Genomic DNA, 18,179 nt, shown 5'->3' on the forward strand with positions numbered 1-18,179 from the left:
GAATGATGTGATGGAGGTGACTATGGGCTGCTGGTCAGGCACAAGACCCCCATTGTCTTGCCTCACCCTCCTGCTTGTCAAGCTTTTGGCCTGCGTTTGCGAGGGGCTTCACGGGACAATACCACTCGGCTTTCACTTTACGCATTCCATTTACAATGCTACAGTGTATGAGAACTCTGCAGCCAGGACCTATGTCAACAGTCCAAGTAGAATGGGCATTACATTGGTAGATCTTTCATGGGATATCAAATACAGGATAGTGTCTGGCGATGAAGAAGGTTTTTTCAAAGCAGAGGAAGTCATAATTGCTGACTTCTGCTTTCTCAGAATAAGAACTAAAGGTGGGAATTCTGCTATATTAAACAGAGAAATCCAAGATAACTATTTATTGATAGTAAAAGGGTCCGTCAGAGGAGAGGACTTAGAAGCATGGACAAAAGTGAATATCCAGGTTTTGGATATGAATGATCTAAGACCTTTGTTTTCACCAACCACTTACTCTGTAACAATAGCAGAAAGCACTCCTTTAAGGACTAGTATTGCGCAGGTGACAGCAACAGATGCAGATATTGGGTCCAATGGCGAATTCTATTACTACTTCAAAAACAAAGTTGATCTCTTTTCAGTTCACCCAACTAGCGGCGTTGTCTCTTTAAGTGGCCGGTTAAACTACGATGAGAAAAACAGATATGACCTTGAAGTTCTGGCTGTGGACCGTGGGATGAAACTTTATGGAAACAATGGAGTAAGCAGCACTGCCAAGCTTTATGTTCATATTGAACGTATAAACGAACACGCCCCAGCCATAAGTGTGGTAACCCATGTACCCTTTCCGTTAGACAAGGAGCCTACATATGCTGTTATTAACATTGATGACCTAGATGAAGGAGCTAATGGGGAGATTGAATCTGTTTCCATTGTAGCTGGAGACCCCTTAGAACAGTTCTTTCTGGCTAAGGAGGGGAAATGGATTAATGAATACAAAATCAAAGAGAGAAAACCCATTGACTGGGACAACTTCCCCTATGGTTACAATCTTACTCTTCAAGCGAAGGACAAAGGGTCTCCTCAGAAGTTTTCTGCAGTCAAACTGGTCCACATTGCTAGTCCCAAGAGAGAAAGTATCCCAGTAAAGTTTGAAAAGGAAGTTTATGATGTGTCAATCAGTGAATTTTCCCCTCCTGGAGTGGCGGTAGTTATAGTTAAGTTGATGCCTGAACCACAGGGTGTGGAATATATAATATCTCCTAATCAGGATGCTGAATATTTTAAGATTAATCCCAGGACAGGTCTTATTATCACCGCTCGCCCTTTAAAAATCATTGAGAAGGAACTCTATGAGTTAGAAGTAGTAAACAAAGGTGGTGATTTAAAAGCACAAGTTATTGTCAGGTTAGAAGACGCCAATGATCACACTCCAGAGTTCACACAGCCTTCGTACAGCTCCTTTGTCAATGAAAGTGTTCCTGTAGAAACCAGTGTTTTGTCAGTTTCAGCATTTGACAAGGACAGGGGAGAAAATGGCTATATAACATACAGCATTGCCAGTCTGAATTCACTGCCCTTTACTATAAATCAGTTTACTGGTGTTATTAGCACCTCTGAAGAACTGGATTTTGAGTCCTCTCCGGAGAGCTACAGGTTCATTGTCAGAGCCTCTGATTGGGGTTCGCCCTACCGTCATGAAAGTGAGGTTAATGTCACTGTATACATAGGCAATGTCAACGATAACAAGCCCTTGTTTGAGAAAGTGGCTTGTCAGGGAGTGATTTCATCTGATTTTCCCATTGGTGGTCACATCACTGCTGTATCTGCAATAGATATAGATGAGTTAGAACTAGTGAAATACAAAATAATCTCTGGAAATGATCTTGGGATTTTTTATTTAAATCCTGACTCCGGTGTGCTGCAACTTAAAAAGTCTCTTGTTAATTCTGGTATAAAGAACAGCAATTTCGGCCTTAGGATCACAGCTACGGATGGAGAGAATTTTGCTGATGCCATGTTCATTAACATTTCAGTAGTACATGGGAAAGTGTCTTCAAAGACCTTTAGCTGCAGAGAGACTAGAGTTGCTCAGAAGCTGGCAGAGAAATTGCTCAAGAAGGCAAAAGCAAATGTGAAGCTGAATTTAGAAGATGGCTTCCTTGATTTTTATTCAATTAACAGACAAGCTCCACACTTTGATAAATCCTTTCCCTCTGATGTAGCGGTTAGAGAGGACTTTCCAGTTGGTGCTAGCATCCTGAAAATAAAAGCCTATGATGCGGACTCTGGATTTAATGGGAAGGTGGTCTATACAATTTCTGATGGTAATACAGATAGTTGCTTTAACATTGACATGGAAACAGGGCTTCTTAAAGTTCTTATGCCCATGGACCGAGAGAAAACAGACCTGTATCTCCTTAACATTACAATTTATGATTTAGGTGATCCCCAGAAATCTACATGGAGACTACTGACTGTAACTGTAGAGGATGCAAATGATAACAGACCTGTTTTTTTACAGGATAGTTACTCAGTTAATATTTTAGAAAGCATGAGTATTGGTACAGAAATGATCCAAGTAGAAGCTAGAGATAAAGATCTAGGATCTAGCGGTGAAGTGACTTACTCAATATTGACAGACACGCAGCAGTTTGCCATCAATAGTTCTACTGGAGTAGTTTATGTGGCTGACCAGCTAGACAGGGAATTGAAAGCAAACTATACACTAAAGATAGAGGCCAGGGACAAAGCTGAGATTGGCCATCAGCAATTTTCTGTTGTTCCTCTGAAGGTTTTTTTGGATGATGTGAATGATTGTTCTCCAGCTTTCATACCATCTAGCTACAGTGTGAAGGTCCTTGAAGATCTGCCAGTTGGCACTGTAATAGCTTGGCTAGAAACTCATGACCCAGATCTTGGTTTGGGAGGTCAAGTGCGTTACTCTTTGGTGAACGATTACAATGGACGATTTGAAATAGACAAAACCAGCGGCACCATTCGCTTGAACAAAGAACTAGATTACGAAAAACAGCAGTTCTATAACCTGACTGTGCGTGCAAAAGACAAAGGACGTCCAGTTTCCCTTTCTTCCGTTTCTTTTGTAGAGGTTGAAGTGGTGGATGTTAATGAAAATCTCTACGCTCCTTATTTTCCTGACTTTGCAGTCATTGGAACTGTGAAGGAAAACTCCCGCACTGGAACAAGTGTGTTGCAAGTGATAGCTCAGGATGAAGACTCTGGAAGGGATGGGGAGATTCAGTATTCCATCAGAGATGGCAGTGGCCTTGGAAGATTTAGCATAGATGAAGAAACCGGTAAGTTTAGAATATTACTTAATTTATTTTATTTACTTTAACCTTCATAGAAGTTTTTACAAAAGTAAAGCAGGGGGATAATTATTTCACTTCATAATGTAACATAAGTTCAGTTCTTCATAATAGGCAAGATAAAGTTATAAATATAAATGTTTCAGGCATCGATCTAACAAGAGTTTATTACTTGGATGCATCCGTCTCGCAGTGGGTGTGGAATAATACACATTACTTTGCAGTCGCCATACAGTTCACTGAATAGCAATGGTGGCTGTGCGGGGATTCCATTACAGCTACCATATTATCTGTTGATAACTATAAATTACTCAGGTCACTTCTGCAGACTGTCACTGCACTCTCGACCTTGACTAAAGGCTGAACCCAATAAAGTAAATGAGGAGTGTGAAATAGGTTTGGGGATCAAAGAATTCCTGTTTCTGTGGTATTACTCATAATGCTGGCATGCTGTTGTTTTTCGTTCGCATTCAGCAGTTTGAAACAATATGTCACGCTGTATCATATGCTTTGAGATAACACACAATTCAGTTTGTGCTAATATTGATTCTCTTCATAAGAATAAAATTCAAACATGCACATTAGAAAACAGTATTTGAATGCTGATTAAGAAGTTTATGTTTTTTAAAGATTTTTAACTGCAAAGTCACCAGCATTCTAAAACCATAAAAATCAAGCAGGAGAAGCTGTGTAGTAAAACACAGTTTAGGAGCTGGCTGTTTAAGTATTTAATAGCTGTTGGCAGTAATGGTGCAGCTGTGATACTAGATTAAGTGTGGAAATTAGAAAACATTAGTTTGCATCTTAAGAAATTACATTAAATATGTTGGGTTTGCTGTGGTTTAAGTAGACCATGTGTTCCTTTTTCTAAAGCTTTTAATTTTGAATGTGGTATTAAAGCATTAGATTAAAAATGTATGGTTTGGCTAATTCAAACGGTTTAATCAAATATCAAAATTCTAAACTGAACATTGTGGAAAACAGAGGGTGGGCCTAATATGAAATAAAGGCATCGAAGACCCCTTAAACCTATTTGAGCTACAGTCTATATACTGCAGCTGGGCACAAACAATGTATTTATAGCCCTGTGACCAAACAATGCAAACTTGGGTATCTGAAGCAATATTCAGGGCTACCATTAAAAGCGGTCTCTTTATTTATAAGTGCTGATCTCCCGAACTGGAGATAATGGCAGCTGTAGGTGCTCGGGCTACACTGATTTAGGTAAATGATTATGGATTTAGAAACACAATTTTAGGTGTTCAGGTTGGAAAATTTTGGTCTACGATCTTACTGAGTTGAAACTGAGTTGCATAGTGTATCACACACACACAGTTCTGTTAGAGCTCCCTCTGACCTGACACTCGCCATGCTGTTGTGTTAGGCCCTCACCTCACTGGGCCCCATGTGCTTTAACTCTCTTGACTCTGAACAGAGTCCAGACACTGCCCTTGGCTGGGGTCTCTCTGCACACTCTTGTGGTGCAGATCCTCTGTCTAGCACTCTCTCCTGATAGCTGAGACCCCACGGTCTAACTGCATAGTCCCTGAGACTTGTGATAGACCCTCAGACTGTCCCTTAGGTTATACCCACTTTCTCTCAGCACTCCAGCGGTGTAGGTGCTCTCAGTATATAGTTCACCTCTTAAGGGGCAGGTGACAGTAAAAGCTAACAGACACGCAGACCGACTTTGCACAGGATTGTAAACACAATTTCTCCTTACTTGGATAGCACAAGAAGTACACAGATCTAGACAAAATAACCACACATGTGTGCATTTCCCGATCTCAATTTCCTTACCACTCTAGAGAGGAATCTCTCTGACCTCTGCTGTGAGGGTCTTTCCACACTCCTTCCCAAACTTCCTCTACTTGTGGTCTCTTCTCAAAATGACTGTTGAGAGACCCTCTCTTTTATAACTTCTCATCTCCTTTGTCAAGTGACCCTGCTGTTCAACCTGATCAGAGTCCCTCACCAGGTGAACTGATCCCCACCTGGGCAGACTGCTTCTTCTGGGTGGCAGCTAACTCAGGGTGCTTCTGTTTGAACAGAAGACAATCAAGGCTCAACAACCCTCTACTATTATCTATGTGCCACTGTTCCTTGAAATTTCAGACTAATATGGAGTTAAAAGAACAACAGAGAAGGCAGCAAACCCCACATTCAGAATGGAGTTTGCAGCCTGACACAGATAACTATAAAAAGCCTCTGATATCAAACAGAATTCATACTCTATGCATAGACAGAGTCCCCAAATCGTCATAGTTAGGATTAAGCAAAACAAATCCCGCTAAAGGCAATGGAAGTTACCTGGTGAAATTCTGAAAAATTAGAGGTTCATTGAAGACTTTCTTTAACTAGATTATCCAGATTTTTAACCTGTGTCCCAACTGGTTCAAAAGATTTGATGGCCTACAATGGATTATGGCCCCAGATCAGCAAAATACAGTGCATACTTAATTAACCATGTGCTTGACTTCAATGGGACTTAACTGTCTACTACAAATTAAGTGTGTGTTTACATGCTTTCCTGAATTGAAGCTTAAATTAATTAATCTTTAGGATAGACCCTTTTAAAAAAATAAATATAGGAATAAATATATTTTTCTTTCACATTTGAAAACATATTTTAAAATGATAATCAGACAAGCCCCTTGTCAGTATTTCATTCGATTGTTTTGAAAGATTACCTAGCAGCAAAGCATTTAAAAAAAATAATTTTCTTTCAGTTGTCCTTGTGATTACATTGAATATTGATACTTTAAAAAAATTCTTCAATTAATTGAAGAAATCAGGTGCTTTTTGCCACCCAGAAAGGTGACTGCCGTTGCCATTGAGTATATGTGGACAACAGGTTTTGATGGTTTAGGCGTTATTTTGCACCCTTGTAATCTGAGTGCAAAATTTGATCTATTTGCCAAATTGGTGAAATCCATAAAGCTTTGCTGTTGGGCTGGTGAAAGCTTAAATGCCGTTGAATGATGAATTGGCTTTCTAGATGTAATGAAGAGCTGAAATCACAGACTGAATTAATTTATAAGGAGATTGCTGCTTATTTACTTTTCATGCACTTAATTTGTCACTTTTTAAACTGACCTGCTCTATTGACTTATCCGTTGTCTTTCTTGTGAAACTTGTGAAGGAAAGCAGAAGTGAGAAGTACAAAATAATCAATATTTTTTGGCTACTGCCTTAATGAGAGGAAGACTGCAATACCCATTATAATCATTGTTAAATACAAAGGAACCAAATTCAGTCCTTGTGTAAGTGGGTGTAATTCCAACTCTACTCTCTCTTGTCTGTGTCACTCCATGTGCTATCAAAGCTGCATCTGAGTTCACACAGAAAAAATCAGGGATGAAATTCTGGCCCTGCTGAAATCAGTGGAAATTTACTGGGACCAGGATTTCATCCCAGAACTCTTCTCTCTGGCCTGTGTGATGGACATCTCTCTGGGTACCGTTGATGAATTATAGAATTCAGCACCTCAGAATCTAGTGAGTCAAATTTATAGCAGCAAACTGTGGCTGTGCCTCCAACTACTAAATAGGTAAAGTTCACATAACTAAACTCCACTCATGCCTTCCTCCCTACATCCATGTCCGAACCACTTCCCCCACCAAACTTCAGCTTTTTTCCAACTTCACTCTGTGCCAGCCCAGCAAGTGGGTTTATTTTCCTCTACTGGTAGATGGAGTCAATAAAAATCTCAAGATTACTGTACTCTCTCCTGTAGTGTAAGGGTGTTGGCAGAAAACATCCAGTTATTTTATCTCCTAATGTTGTTGACTGCATATGGAAGAATTGCATGTTATGGATGCAATTCTATACCTATACCTCCATATCTGGGTATAAGTAGAGAGAGCATACTGATCAAGTTTGCAGGTGATACAAAGCAGGGGGCGGGGGGGCGGGAGTGTGTGCCAATACTTTGGAGGATAGAGCTAAAATTCAGAGGGGAGACCTGGACTATAGACAACAAAATGAAATTCAACAAAGACAAATACAGGGTGCTACATGTAGGGAAGAAAAACCAAATACACAAATACAGAATGGTGGAAAACTGGCTTGGGAGCAGCACTGCTGAGAAGGATCTGTTGTAGCAGATCAAAACCTCAACATGAGTCAGCAATGCGATGCTGTTGCAAAAAAAGCAAATGCAAATTTAGGTTGCTTTAACGGAGGCACAGCATGCAAGTCTAGGGAGGTGATCGTACCACTCTGCTCAGCACTGGTTAGGCCTCAGCTGGAGTACTGTGTCCATTTTGGTCACCAGTGTATAGAAAGGATGTAGAGAAACTGGAAAGGATCCAGAGGTGAACGACAAAGATAATTAAAGAGATGGAATGCAAGCCATATGAGCAAAGGCTTAAGGAACTGGGTACGTTTAGTTTGGAAAAGAAGAGATTAAGGGGGGATATGATAGCATTCTTTAGATACTTGAAAGGCTGCCATAAAAAGATGGAGAAAAGTTGTTTTCTTTTGTCACAGCGGGCAGGACAAGAAGCAATGGATTTGAACTACAGCATAGCAGATTTAGATTAAATCTCAGGAAAAACTTCCTAACTGTAAGAACATTAGGACAATGGATCAGACTGCCTCGGGAGGTGTGGAAGCTTCTTCACTGGAGGTTTTCAAATGGAGGCTGGATAGCCATCTGTCTTGGATGGTTTAGACACAACAAATCCTGTATCTTGGCAGGGGGTTAGACTAGATGACCCTTGCTGTCCCTTTAACCCTATGATTCTGTGGACAGTTTGTTCATCCATACATGCTAACTAGAGAGCTAGTTTACCTCCCTTCTATGTGTACAATTCCAAATCATCTTCATTGCTTCGCCTATTCTTTATGCTTCCTTGTTTGGCTGTTTCTAATCAACTTGTTTATAGGCTGGTAATTTGCCACTAAAAAGCCCTCAGTAGTGGACATCTGATGTGATCCAGGCTTTGATGGAGTCGGATGTTCTTCTTTTTCCTCAACCAGCACTGCCTTTTGAAGTGGGTTGGTGTGTCCCTCTCTCTAGTTTTCTTAGGCATGCCTAGAATTTACACTCTCTGTAAACTAGCTTCTATGTTATGGAGGGTGTGTGTGTGGGTGTAATTCTTGTTACACTCATGTCCTTACCTTGGAATGCTGTTGGCTGTATTTTAGCAGACAGTTTCTGAGGCATCTCCATGCGTACTGTTTAGCACTGTTGTGAGGCTCCAGATTCCAGGAAAACAATGTTAGTTAAGAAAGAGCTCTCCCTGCCTTTCTTGTCCCTCTCTTGAAAGGGTAGCCTCTCTGAGACACAGACATTGCTGGCTGTATTGTACCCAGTTCGTGGGCTTCAGCCAAGTTTCATCATGTTTCCCAGACATGGTCTTTTGTTCCTCATCTGTTACTTTCATCCATTTACCTTCTGGTTACGTCTAGTCTATAATGACTACTTTCTCCTTCAGAGGATAACTGTACAGGATGCTTCCTGAATCATTTACAATACCAAAATCTACTAACACAAGTAACATGAACACAGATCTATTATCTATTTGTGTGAGATCACAGTGCACTTAGGTTTTTACATTGGTTGAGCTTTTGAAGGATATGAGTAGCCTTTTGAAAATACCCTGCATCAGAAACCCTCCATTGTCCTTTATTTAGACAGTAAATATGGGAGTATTTCTAATTCACACTCTCAGATGTTCACTCTTTTCATGTTTCTGTGGTGCAGTGAAACACCATTTTTAACTCAAGCTCTGCCTTTCATTCTGGCCTATGCTCACAACAATGTGCCCTTGGTAGCAGTCTTGCACTAGGAAGGCTCCTATATTTACCTCAGCCTGGTCCAGGGCATTAGCTATCGTAGAAATAGAATGAAATGATTTCTTAATGAACAGAGAGACTGGAGACAATTAGTGCCTTGTGGTACTGTGATCTCAGTATGCTTTATATGCATCAATTAATGTAGCCTCCTAACATCCCCATGAGGTGGAAAGTATGATCATCTTTGTTGTTACAGATGAGGAAACTGAAGCACAGAGCTTATGAGCCCTGATTAGGGAAGCACTGAAGCATGCGTTAAGGTCCCACTGAAGTCACAGCTGTACACAAATGCGGGTAAAACCCTAATGTTATTAAAAATCCTATGGGATCTTTAATATCCATACAAATCAGGGATAAAATTTTCTAAGGCTGCTAATTCACTTAGGAACCTAAATCCTGTTTTCAAAGGTCACTTAGTTGCCTAAGTCACTCCCTCCACCCCCCCAGTAAACTATTTGGCTCTAAATTTTTCTGCTTCAGAAGAATGAAAGACTGAATTGACCCTGTCAGGTTTTTAACTGTGGTCTCTAGGTTTGTTTGGGTTTTTTTTCTCAATCCTGAAACTTTAGACCAACAAAGACAAGCCTTTAGCTTTCAGAAATATTTCTCTTTCCTAAATGATAAAAAATTAAGGATGCCATTAAATGGAGATGGGATACATGTAGTAATTCACTGTCACTAGCGCAGCAATTTGATGCACAGTTCTGAAGCCTTTAATTTTACCTAAAGAGTAATGGAAATACTCTGACAAACTGTTGCTAGAGTCCAAAAAAGAAGCCAGTCACTTCTGGAAAATCTTAATTGTGGCTTAAATTTATTTGCAATGGAAACATGAAACACCAGGAAATAGAGTTGGCAACAAAATAAGCCTGCCCATGTTGTCTCTATCTGGCAAAGGGAATACATTTATTGCATCTCACTGCTGTCTTCTAAAATAGTTTTGTAGGTAATGAGTATGCAAGTTGAAGGATACTGTCATTTATCATCACAGTTTGAGGAGTTATAGAGTTTGATAAATATTTATGTGATGCCAGCATAGTGGTTTATTGAAAAGAAAATGAAATGAAAATGGGCTATGGTCTGCATTTTTTAAATGAAAATATGTTGTATCTGCTGACTAAATCTATGAAGAGTTGAATCTGGGAATGGGTGACGGGATGGGTCACTTGATGATTTCCTGTTCTGTTCATTCCCTCTGGGGCACCTGGCATTGACCGCTGTCAGAAGACAGAATACTGGGCTAGATGGACCTTTGGTCTGACCCAATATGGGCATTCTTATGTAAGAGTTGCATGTAGAATTCAGTTAAATTTATATTAAATTCCTGGTTCAGGTATTTGCATTATTAGGTATAATGGGGTGCTTCTAGTTTTCCTGTCAAAGTAAGGAATTTACCTGCCTAATTGACTTAGATTCCCGTTTTCAAAAGTGACATTAGTTATATAGGAGTCAAAGTCTCATTGACAGTCAGTGAGAGCTGGGTCATGGGAGACGTAGTCCAGCCAGGGAACCTGGACCACAGAGGAGAGAGGGGACATAAAGCATCTGAACTACACCTGCACAGCTGCCACATTTCCAAATTGAATTTTTGGATTTGAGCCAGAAGTCTTCAGCTTAAAATATTTGTTGTTTAGTTTTTCCCTGAAAAACCAAAATGGTCCCCAAGATAACAGAAAGCCCGGTTTCTGACTAGTTCTACCCCTGAGGAATCAGGGGTTCTGCTGACGCACAAAAAGGCAGCAGTGCTATCATGGGTTTAATTTTTCCCTGCAATACATTTCCTTCTCCAATAACTGCCTCGGGTACTGGACTAGATGGTCTCTCAAGGTCCCTTCCAGTCCTACTGTTCTATGGTTCAACCTTTTTATTAGTTTTTAACTTAGCCTAAAGTAATACTAAAATCAAGTGTTTACTTTTGTAAAGTTAATTTGTAGAGGCTAATGTTTCTGACATCTTTCTAGGAACAATTTAGGTTTTCCACCTCTTAATTGTGAGAACATCAGAACTTGACCTGGTCTTCATTAGTGATATGGTAATGGGTATCAGCCATTTTGAACTAATTTGTTATTGTGTATTCATCAACAATTGTTCATTTGTATCTGTATGTCCACATTTATGCTTCATTTCTCTCTGTAATGTTAGGATGCTTGTTATGGCAAAATTCTGTTCTTTGGGCTGTGCATCAGATATTGGCTACGCTGTTCTGCTCTTGTTGCCTATATTGGAAGTCCTTTGGAACAGAATATCAGAGGTAAAATCCACTGTGTGGTTCAGGGAGCAGAATTCTGGCCTGAATGTGAGACTGTGGAAGCTCATCCCTTCCACCAGCAGAAGTTGGTCCAGAAAAAGATAATACCTCACCAATCACGTCTCTCTCATATCCTGGGACCAGCATGACTGCAACAACACTGCAAACATACTTTGTCTGTGTCAGTTGTGAGTACAGCATTCCTGTAAAACACAGACATTTCTGTGCTTCTGGGTGTGCTTTCTTGTTCAGCTGTAAGTTATCTCTGGCAGCACTTTAGAATATGGTCTTTCCCCATTGATGGTATCCAACCAATTTCTGTAAAATAAATGTTAAGATAATCCTTTTGCTGTTCAAATTAATTGCAACAAAAACCCTTTGATGTGATCTCTGTGTGTATTTTTATTAAAAAAAATATATAAATTTTGCTGTAACATCTGGCTGCAAACTACTAAAGGCAATGAAGTCTGTCTGGATTTGACGGGAAATTTTATTTTAATCATTTAAACTTTAAAACATACATCAGCTTTTAAAATATTTATGTTAAAGGTGCCCTAATATAATTATGGCATATTTTGAAAGTTCACTTATGTGGAGTTGGTTATACAGAATTATTCCAGTCAAGCTGTTCAACATTCACAGCTTAATACCACATAAAATGGTTTATAATGCACAACTTTTACAGCTGTGTGTAATTTTACACATTTTTCCTTCTTTGGAATATGCCACTAGAGAGCCATCAAACTCCACTGCCATTTGCAAACACCTTTGTTATCCAGGATGCTCCTGATAATAAAACATAAATTCTAGATCATTTGAAATACTTTTATATCGTGAAAATACACAACCTATACATTTCCTCAGCTGTCACCACTTACTGTATCTTACTAGCATTAATGTGTTGCCCCAAAAAAAAAAAAAAAAAAAAAGAGAAGAAACCGAATATATTGGAGGTGGGAAGGAAGGTTTTCCTTGGATTTTGTTTTTGTTGGGAGTTCACACTAATGGGCATTTCCAGTGCTGTAAAATTAAATTGTCAAAAGAGTGTGGCCACGTGGTTTTGCCCCGGCGTGTATAAGGCACACCCTGTCCTAGTTACAGTGTTAGCTGCACCTTTGCTCCCTTTGTAACCTCTCCAAGGCACCCCCTGCAGTGTCAGGCCTCCTGCTTTTACCTGTCTCATGGGGGAATCATGCGATTTTCTAACTCTTAGACTAGGTCCTGGGCTACAGTACCCTGAATATCAACCATTCTTATCCCACAGGTTCTGGCATCTTCAGTTCTTCCCTTCAGATTTCTGTAGCCCTTGTATTTTCTTCCTGCTTGGATTTCCATACCTCCTCCTTCTAAATTAAACCAATCCACAGCAAACCTCTCAATAACCAGGTCAACATACAGCATTCATACATTACTACAAAGCAGCCCCATGTTTGTCACACACTCTGTTCATGTGGAAGTTACTTTGTTTTCAAGGCTATGATTGTCATTTAGGGGCAGAGTCTGATAAAATTAATCCGGTTTAATTCCTCATTTCTCCATGAATGGTTCCACTGAAGTCAATGAGACCACTCATGGAGTAAGGTATTACTGGAAATGAGTCACTACCAGGATCTAGCCCTCAGTGCATTATGACCTTTATTAGAGACACCCCACCTATATTTTTGCAGTGGTTGTTACTAGCATTCATTAACCAGTATCACACTTACTTTCGATGATCCTACATTTTTCACATGCTTTTGCCCAGCTTTTAGTTATGCTTTCTTCAAATGAAGATAATTAGTCAATATGTAAACATCCCATCTATCTAGCTTTGTTTCCTGTCTTCTTCTTATACTCAGTTGATCTGTAATTTAAATAGCGTTAGATATTAAAGTTTGACATGTAATTAAAATAATGGAGATGTTAAGACACACATTACACAAAAATAATACTGTTCTGCTTTTGCATCCTGTGCTGGGCAGGGATAAGTGGGCTAACCTCTCTGTCCAGAAATTAAAAACTGATCAAGACTTTCAAACCTCAGTTTCAATTATTTTGAGCACATGAATCGTCCTGCAGTTACACAACTCTATATTTCATTGGAAGACCAACGCAAATGTGGAAGGCCTGACCCTGCAAATGCTACTGTGTGTAGTGTTCACTTTTGGCTGTAGTGCTATTGAATTCAGCTTGATTCCAGTAGGACTACATTTGGTGGTAAGCCAGGAGAAGTTCCGTCTGTTAGCAAATACTTTTCTGCTAATTAAATGACTTTTTCAATTTTGATGTTGAGCCAGATATCTTAGTTCACAGGTTAAAATCTATAGCTCTTTGAATTGATAGAAAATTAGCAAGGGTCAATTAAAAAATAAAAAGGCCTGGCTAGCTTTGCAGCTGTATATCTAGACGGAAAAAAATATTTGAGTCTGGCTTTTCTAGGAAAAATGTCTGTATGTTGCAATTTGAAATAAGTCTCTTTCTGAAATGATTACGGATGATATAATTTTTAGCGTTTACATATAAATTGCAACCAAATCCTGTTGCTTCAGCCTTTTCATTCGTAATGACTACTTATACATCTACTGTCCTTCCATCCCCCTAAGTTTTCTCTAATTGTTTAACTTCTATCTGTGTTTCTTCTATGGTGCAATTTGGTTGCTGAATAGCTTACTTCCTGTACTCTTTTTCAGGGCTTAGTGGCACTGCAAGAAATTACACTTCTCCCCTCTCAAACCCTGAGGCTAGATGCTCATGAAGTGTGATGCTTTCCCCTTCCTGTTCCTGCAGTTGAGTACTTTAATTTTTCTCTAATGCTGCCTATAATTCAGAGTGTTCTCTGTTCAAATCAATGGGTTCTGTCTTGTGATCTCTTTCAGGAACCCAGTGTCCCTGAATGGCATCCATTCTTTGAGGGCACTGAATCTTTCCATCTAGTCATATTCATTTCTGCATACTGGTGATATCCACGTCTGCATTATCTGAGCATCTTCTGACCACCAGAGAAATTTCTGGCAGTGTTCAAGTTCTAGCAGCTAGAGCTCAGAAGGCTGGGACCCCTTCCTGGAATCTCAACTCTTTTAATTTGGGGGCTGGACCACTGAGCCAAACACTTGGGAGACCTGGGTCCTAGTCCCTGCTCTGGCACAGACAACCTGTGTGACTTTAGGCTAACCAGTTTCTCTCTGTGCCTCAGTTCCCTATCTGTAAAACAGGGATAATAGCAGTGCTCTGGCTCACAGGGATGTTGTGAAGATAATAAACACATTGAAGATTGTAAGAGAGAGAAAGGAGGAAGAAATTTTCAAAGGAGGAAGAAATTTTCCTAGAGCTCGCTGAAGTTTTTTTCTGTCCAAGACATCAAACCAACAGCAGGAGAAAGTTAGTTTAGAGAAGCCGGGGGAGGGGGTGGGGGGAAGAATCCCATGAAATAGCTGAGCCAGCGTGAATGAATTTCTCGGTCTGAGATTTATAGTGACAACAGGAAGGTGACAAGAGTCTCCCCTGCATTATAATAATATAACAGTTCAGCAGTTTGCCTGCTATCACGGCCTGTGGCCAATACAAAGTAAGGCCAATAAAATAATGTGACGCACTATCCTTTGTGTCTGTTTCTGCTAACGCATAGTTGTTATAGCATGAATTTAAAGCCCTGTTGGACCACTAGAAAATCCAAGCAGGACACAGAAGCTCAGATGATCCCCAGCCGGAGGGGCTTTCAACACTCACTTGGCTTTTAATTATGAAATCTCTATCCCTCTCTCTCTCTCTCCATCATACAACAAGCTCCAGGGAGCACTGGAGAAAAACCTTCCACAAACAATCTCTCCTCCCCCACTACCCACATACATATAGACCTGCTTGGTTCCCGTCCCATGGGGAATGCACTGAGGAATGGATGGTGAATTACCTGTCCATGAGGAAATACTTCCCCAAGCTATTTTCCCCATTGATCAGTTAAAGATAAAACTAGCAACAGGCTGTCAAGGAAGCAGACACTAATACACAGCACCAGATCTCATTAGTAGACCAGGTGTGTGTGTGTGGGGGGACCAAAGTCAAAGCCCCAGGGCTTCAGGCCCAGGCCTTACCTTAGACCTTAGTCCCTCCCGTGCTTTCCTGCATATTGGGCTACCCACGTTTGCCATCCTTCCCTGTGAACTGCCCTTCTCTCCAAATCTTCCCATTTCATGTTGAAAGGTGCTTGAAGTCATTCAGAACTGTTCGTTTCCATGTTATTCACAGTCTTCCTCTCTTTCTTCTTGTATTTTCTGGCTTCCATTCAAAGGTGATATTTGGTAAGCATTTTTTCCATTCTCAGCACATGTCCCAGCCACTGAGGACTTCTTTTGTAGATTATTTGTGAGTGTATTCCCAATATTCTTCTCAGACATTTGTGATGAAATGCATCCAGCCCCAGGCAGGGGGCCTGTGACCTGAGTTCCTCAGTTTCAGTTTCAGCCCTGGGCCACAGCAAGTCTGAGCTAGCTCTGGTGATCCCATTAAAATGGGGTCGCAACCCACTTTGGCGTCCTGACCCACAGTTTGAGAACGACTGCTATACTGGATAAAAGAAGGGGCTGGAAGTTATGACAGATTGCAAGGACCTCTGTTTTTACCAGGCTTTGGGGGAAAGGGCAACAGAGATGGAATAGGGCCAGGTCTGTGGCTGAATGGGTTATTGGTCTGTTTTACTTCTGATTATGGCTGGATATTACTAAGGGCTTAGGCTCAGAGGGCTGCTTATTTTGTATGTGATGTATATATGTGATGGCAGGGCCCCTAGTGCTTTGGTTAGGCGTTATTGCGTTTATTTATTGTGATTTCTAAAATAAAAATAAAAAATGTAGGGTCACTGACAGTAAATTATATAGGGGAAAAGCATCCCCCAGACAGTGAGCCTAACCTCTTCATGCGTCACTTTCCCCATCTGTACAATGAGTCTAATGATTACCATTTCGCAGGAGTGTGGTGAGGCTTGCTTGATGAATGGTTGCAAAGCTCTGAGGGTGCATATGATGGAAGTCAGTATTAAAATGCACAGTGTTGTATAAAACCGTTGCGTTCTGCTTGAAGTGAGAGGATGTTAAAGGAGAGGAGTTTCCTTCAGGACCCACTTTTTTCACATCCTAATCTCCAAGGAAAGCTTCTGAATCACAGCAACTATTTAAACTAGTACGTTTGTTCCAAATAGTCACCATCTTTTTTTTTTTTTTTTTTTTTTTTTAAACTGTTACCTGAATTGGAGCTACTTGACGGGTCTGTATTCACAGTGACAGATCATTCTTTTCAGCCTTCTGGGAAGGAATGATATTCCAAAAATCTGACTTAGTGTGCTGTTCAGAGAAAACAAAGCAACAAATTAATTTTCATGTAAAGTCTTTATTGGGCAGGCTAGATTGTGCTGTCGTTGGGAAGACTCAGATGTTTTTGAAAATCCCACCCTAAATCAGGGAGTTGTGCTCCTAAGTCACCTAGACACTTTGGGAAAAGCAGCCTCAGTCTTTATTGGGCCACATTTTGCGTTTTGATACATTTTGACAGTGCTCCTTGAGGATTCAAAGATTCCAAGGCGCGAAGGGAACCATTGTGATCATTTAGTCTGGCCACCTATATACAACAGGCCGTGGAAATTCCCCTAAATCATTTTAGAGCAAGTCTTTAGAAAAACATCCCATCTTGATTTCAAAATTGCCAGTGTTGGAGAATCCATCATGACCCTTTTGTAAATTGTTCCAATGGGTAATTACCCTCACTGTTAAAAATGTATGCCTTATTTCCTGGGTGCAGGTCCACTAAAGTCAATAGAATGGCAAAACTGCTTATTATAGGTCTCTGTGGTTGCCTTATTTTACAAACCGAACTGAAACTTGCATATAGATATGTAGGCCCTGATCCTCTGAAGTTTGCCATGGGTGAACCTGCACAAACCTCATTGCATGCGTGGGCCTTTAGCTTGTAAACTACCCCAGGGTATTGTCTGTAACCATTTCTGTTTCTTGTTCAGATTTCCAGTGTAATTATATGATATATTATTATTTGTGTTGTATTAGCACCCAGAAGCCTCAGTCATGGACCAGGGACCCTAGTGTGCTAGCTACTGTAGAAACACAGAATAAGAAGACTGTCCCTCTGTTTAACTTTGCTAAGGCACTTGAGATCAATATTTATCTCTTGACTTACCCCATTAAATAGTTTCAACAGCCATCAGTTTACATTAAGTGCTGTTTTCTTAGAGTAATTGTCTTGTCAATAAAAAGTCATGCTATGATGATCTTGTTTTAAATGCAATAAAAGGAACTTTTCTGGTGATGGGAATGAATCTGAGCAACTGATTTCCCTATTTTGGGCTTTAAGCCAGGTTATTAAGGCAGCAATTAGAGACAGAAAGAAGTAGATTAGTATTGTCTATAGACCTGCAAATACATGGATATCTGCGGACTATTTTAGCGGATAGTGGATTTGATGCGGATACAACCGCACTGGGCTCTTACTCACCGGCTGTGCCTGGCCCATGGCGTCCGGCTCGGGCAGTCCGTTGGGTGTAGTGTGCTTGGAGCCGGGGGCAGGGGCTGGGCGGCAGGCCAGACTCAGGGGCTGTCCAGCACCCGCTTGCTGCGCCACTTCCTGTCAAGCAGCTCAGGCCCCACGGGCAGCAACAGGATCCCAACCATGGCCTGGCCCACCCTGGCGTCCCACCCCTCCACTCTGCTGTGATGCAGTATGCACTGCTGCTGCTGTTGCTTGCGAGCCCCTGGGAGCAGTGCATGATGCAAAACCCCTTCCCCCAGGCCCCGCCCCCATGCCGCCTCTTCCCTGAAAGACCCCGCCCCCCTACC

General features: G+C 40.8%; 1 protein-coding gene across 2 annotated transcripts in view; it reads left to right on the top strand.

Moving 5' to 3' along the window:
* Positions 1 to 10: 10 nt before the first annotated feature.
* Positions 11 to 18,179, top strand: part of FAT3 (FAT atypical cadherin 3) — a 436,391-nt gene continuing 418,222 nt past the window's right edge. For both annotated transcript variants that reach the window (XM_077805390.1, XM_077805398.1), the window contains exon 1: positions 11 to 3,302. In XM_077805390.1, the coding sequence (XP_077661516.1) occupies positions 11 to 3,302 (3,292 nt within the window). The remainder of the gene's footprint in view (positions 3,303 to 18,179) is intronic.

The sequence above is a fragment of the Eretmochelys imbricata genome, chromosome 1, assembly GCF_965152235.1.
Source record: "Eretmochelys imbricata isolate rEreImb1 chromosome 1, rEreImb1.hap1, whole genome shotgun sequence".
Lineage (NCBI taxonomy): Eukaryota > Metazoa > Chordata > Testudines > Cheloniidae > Eretmochelys > Eretmochelys imbricata.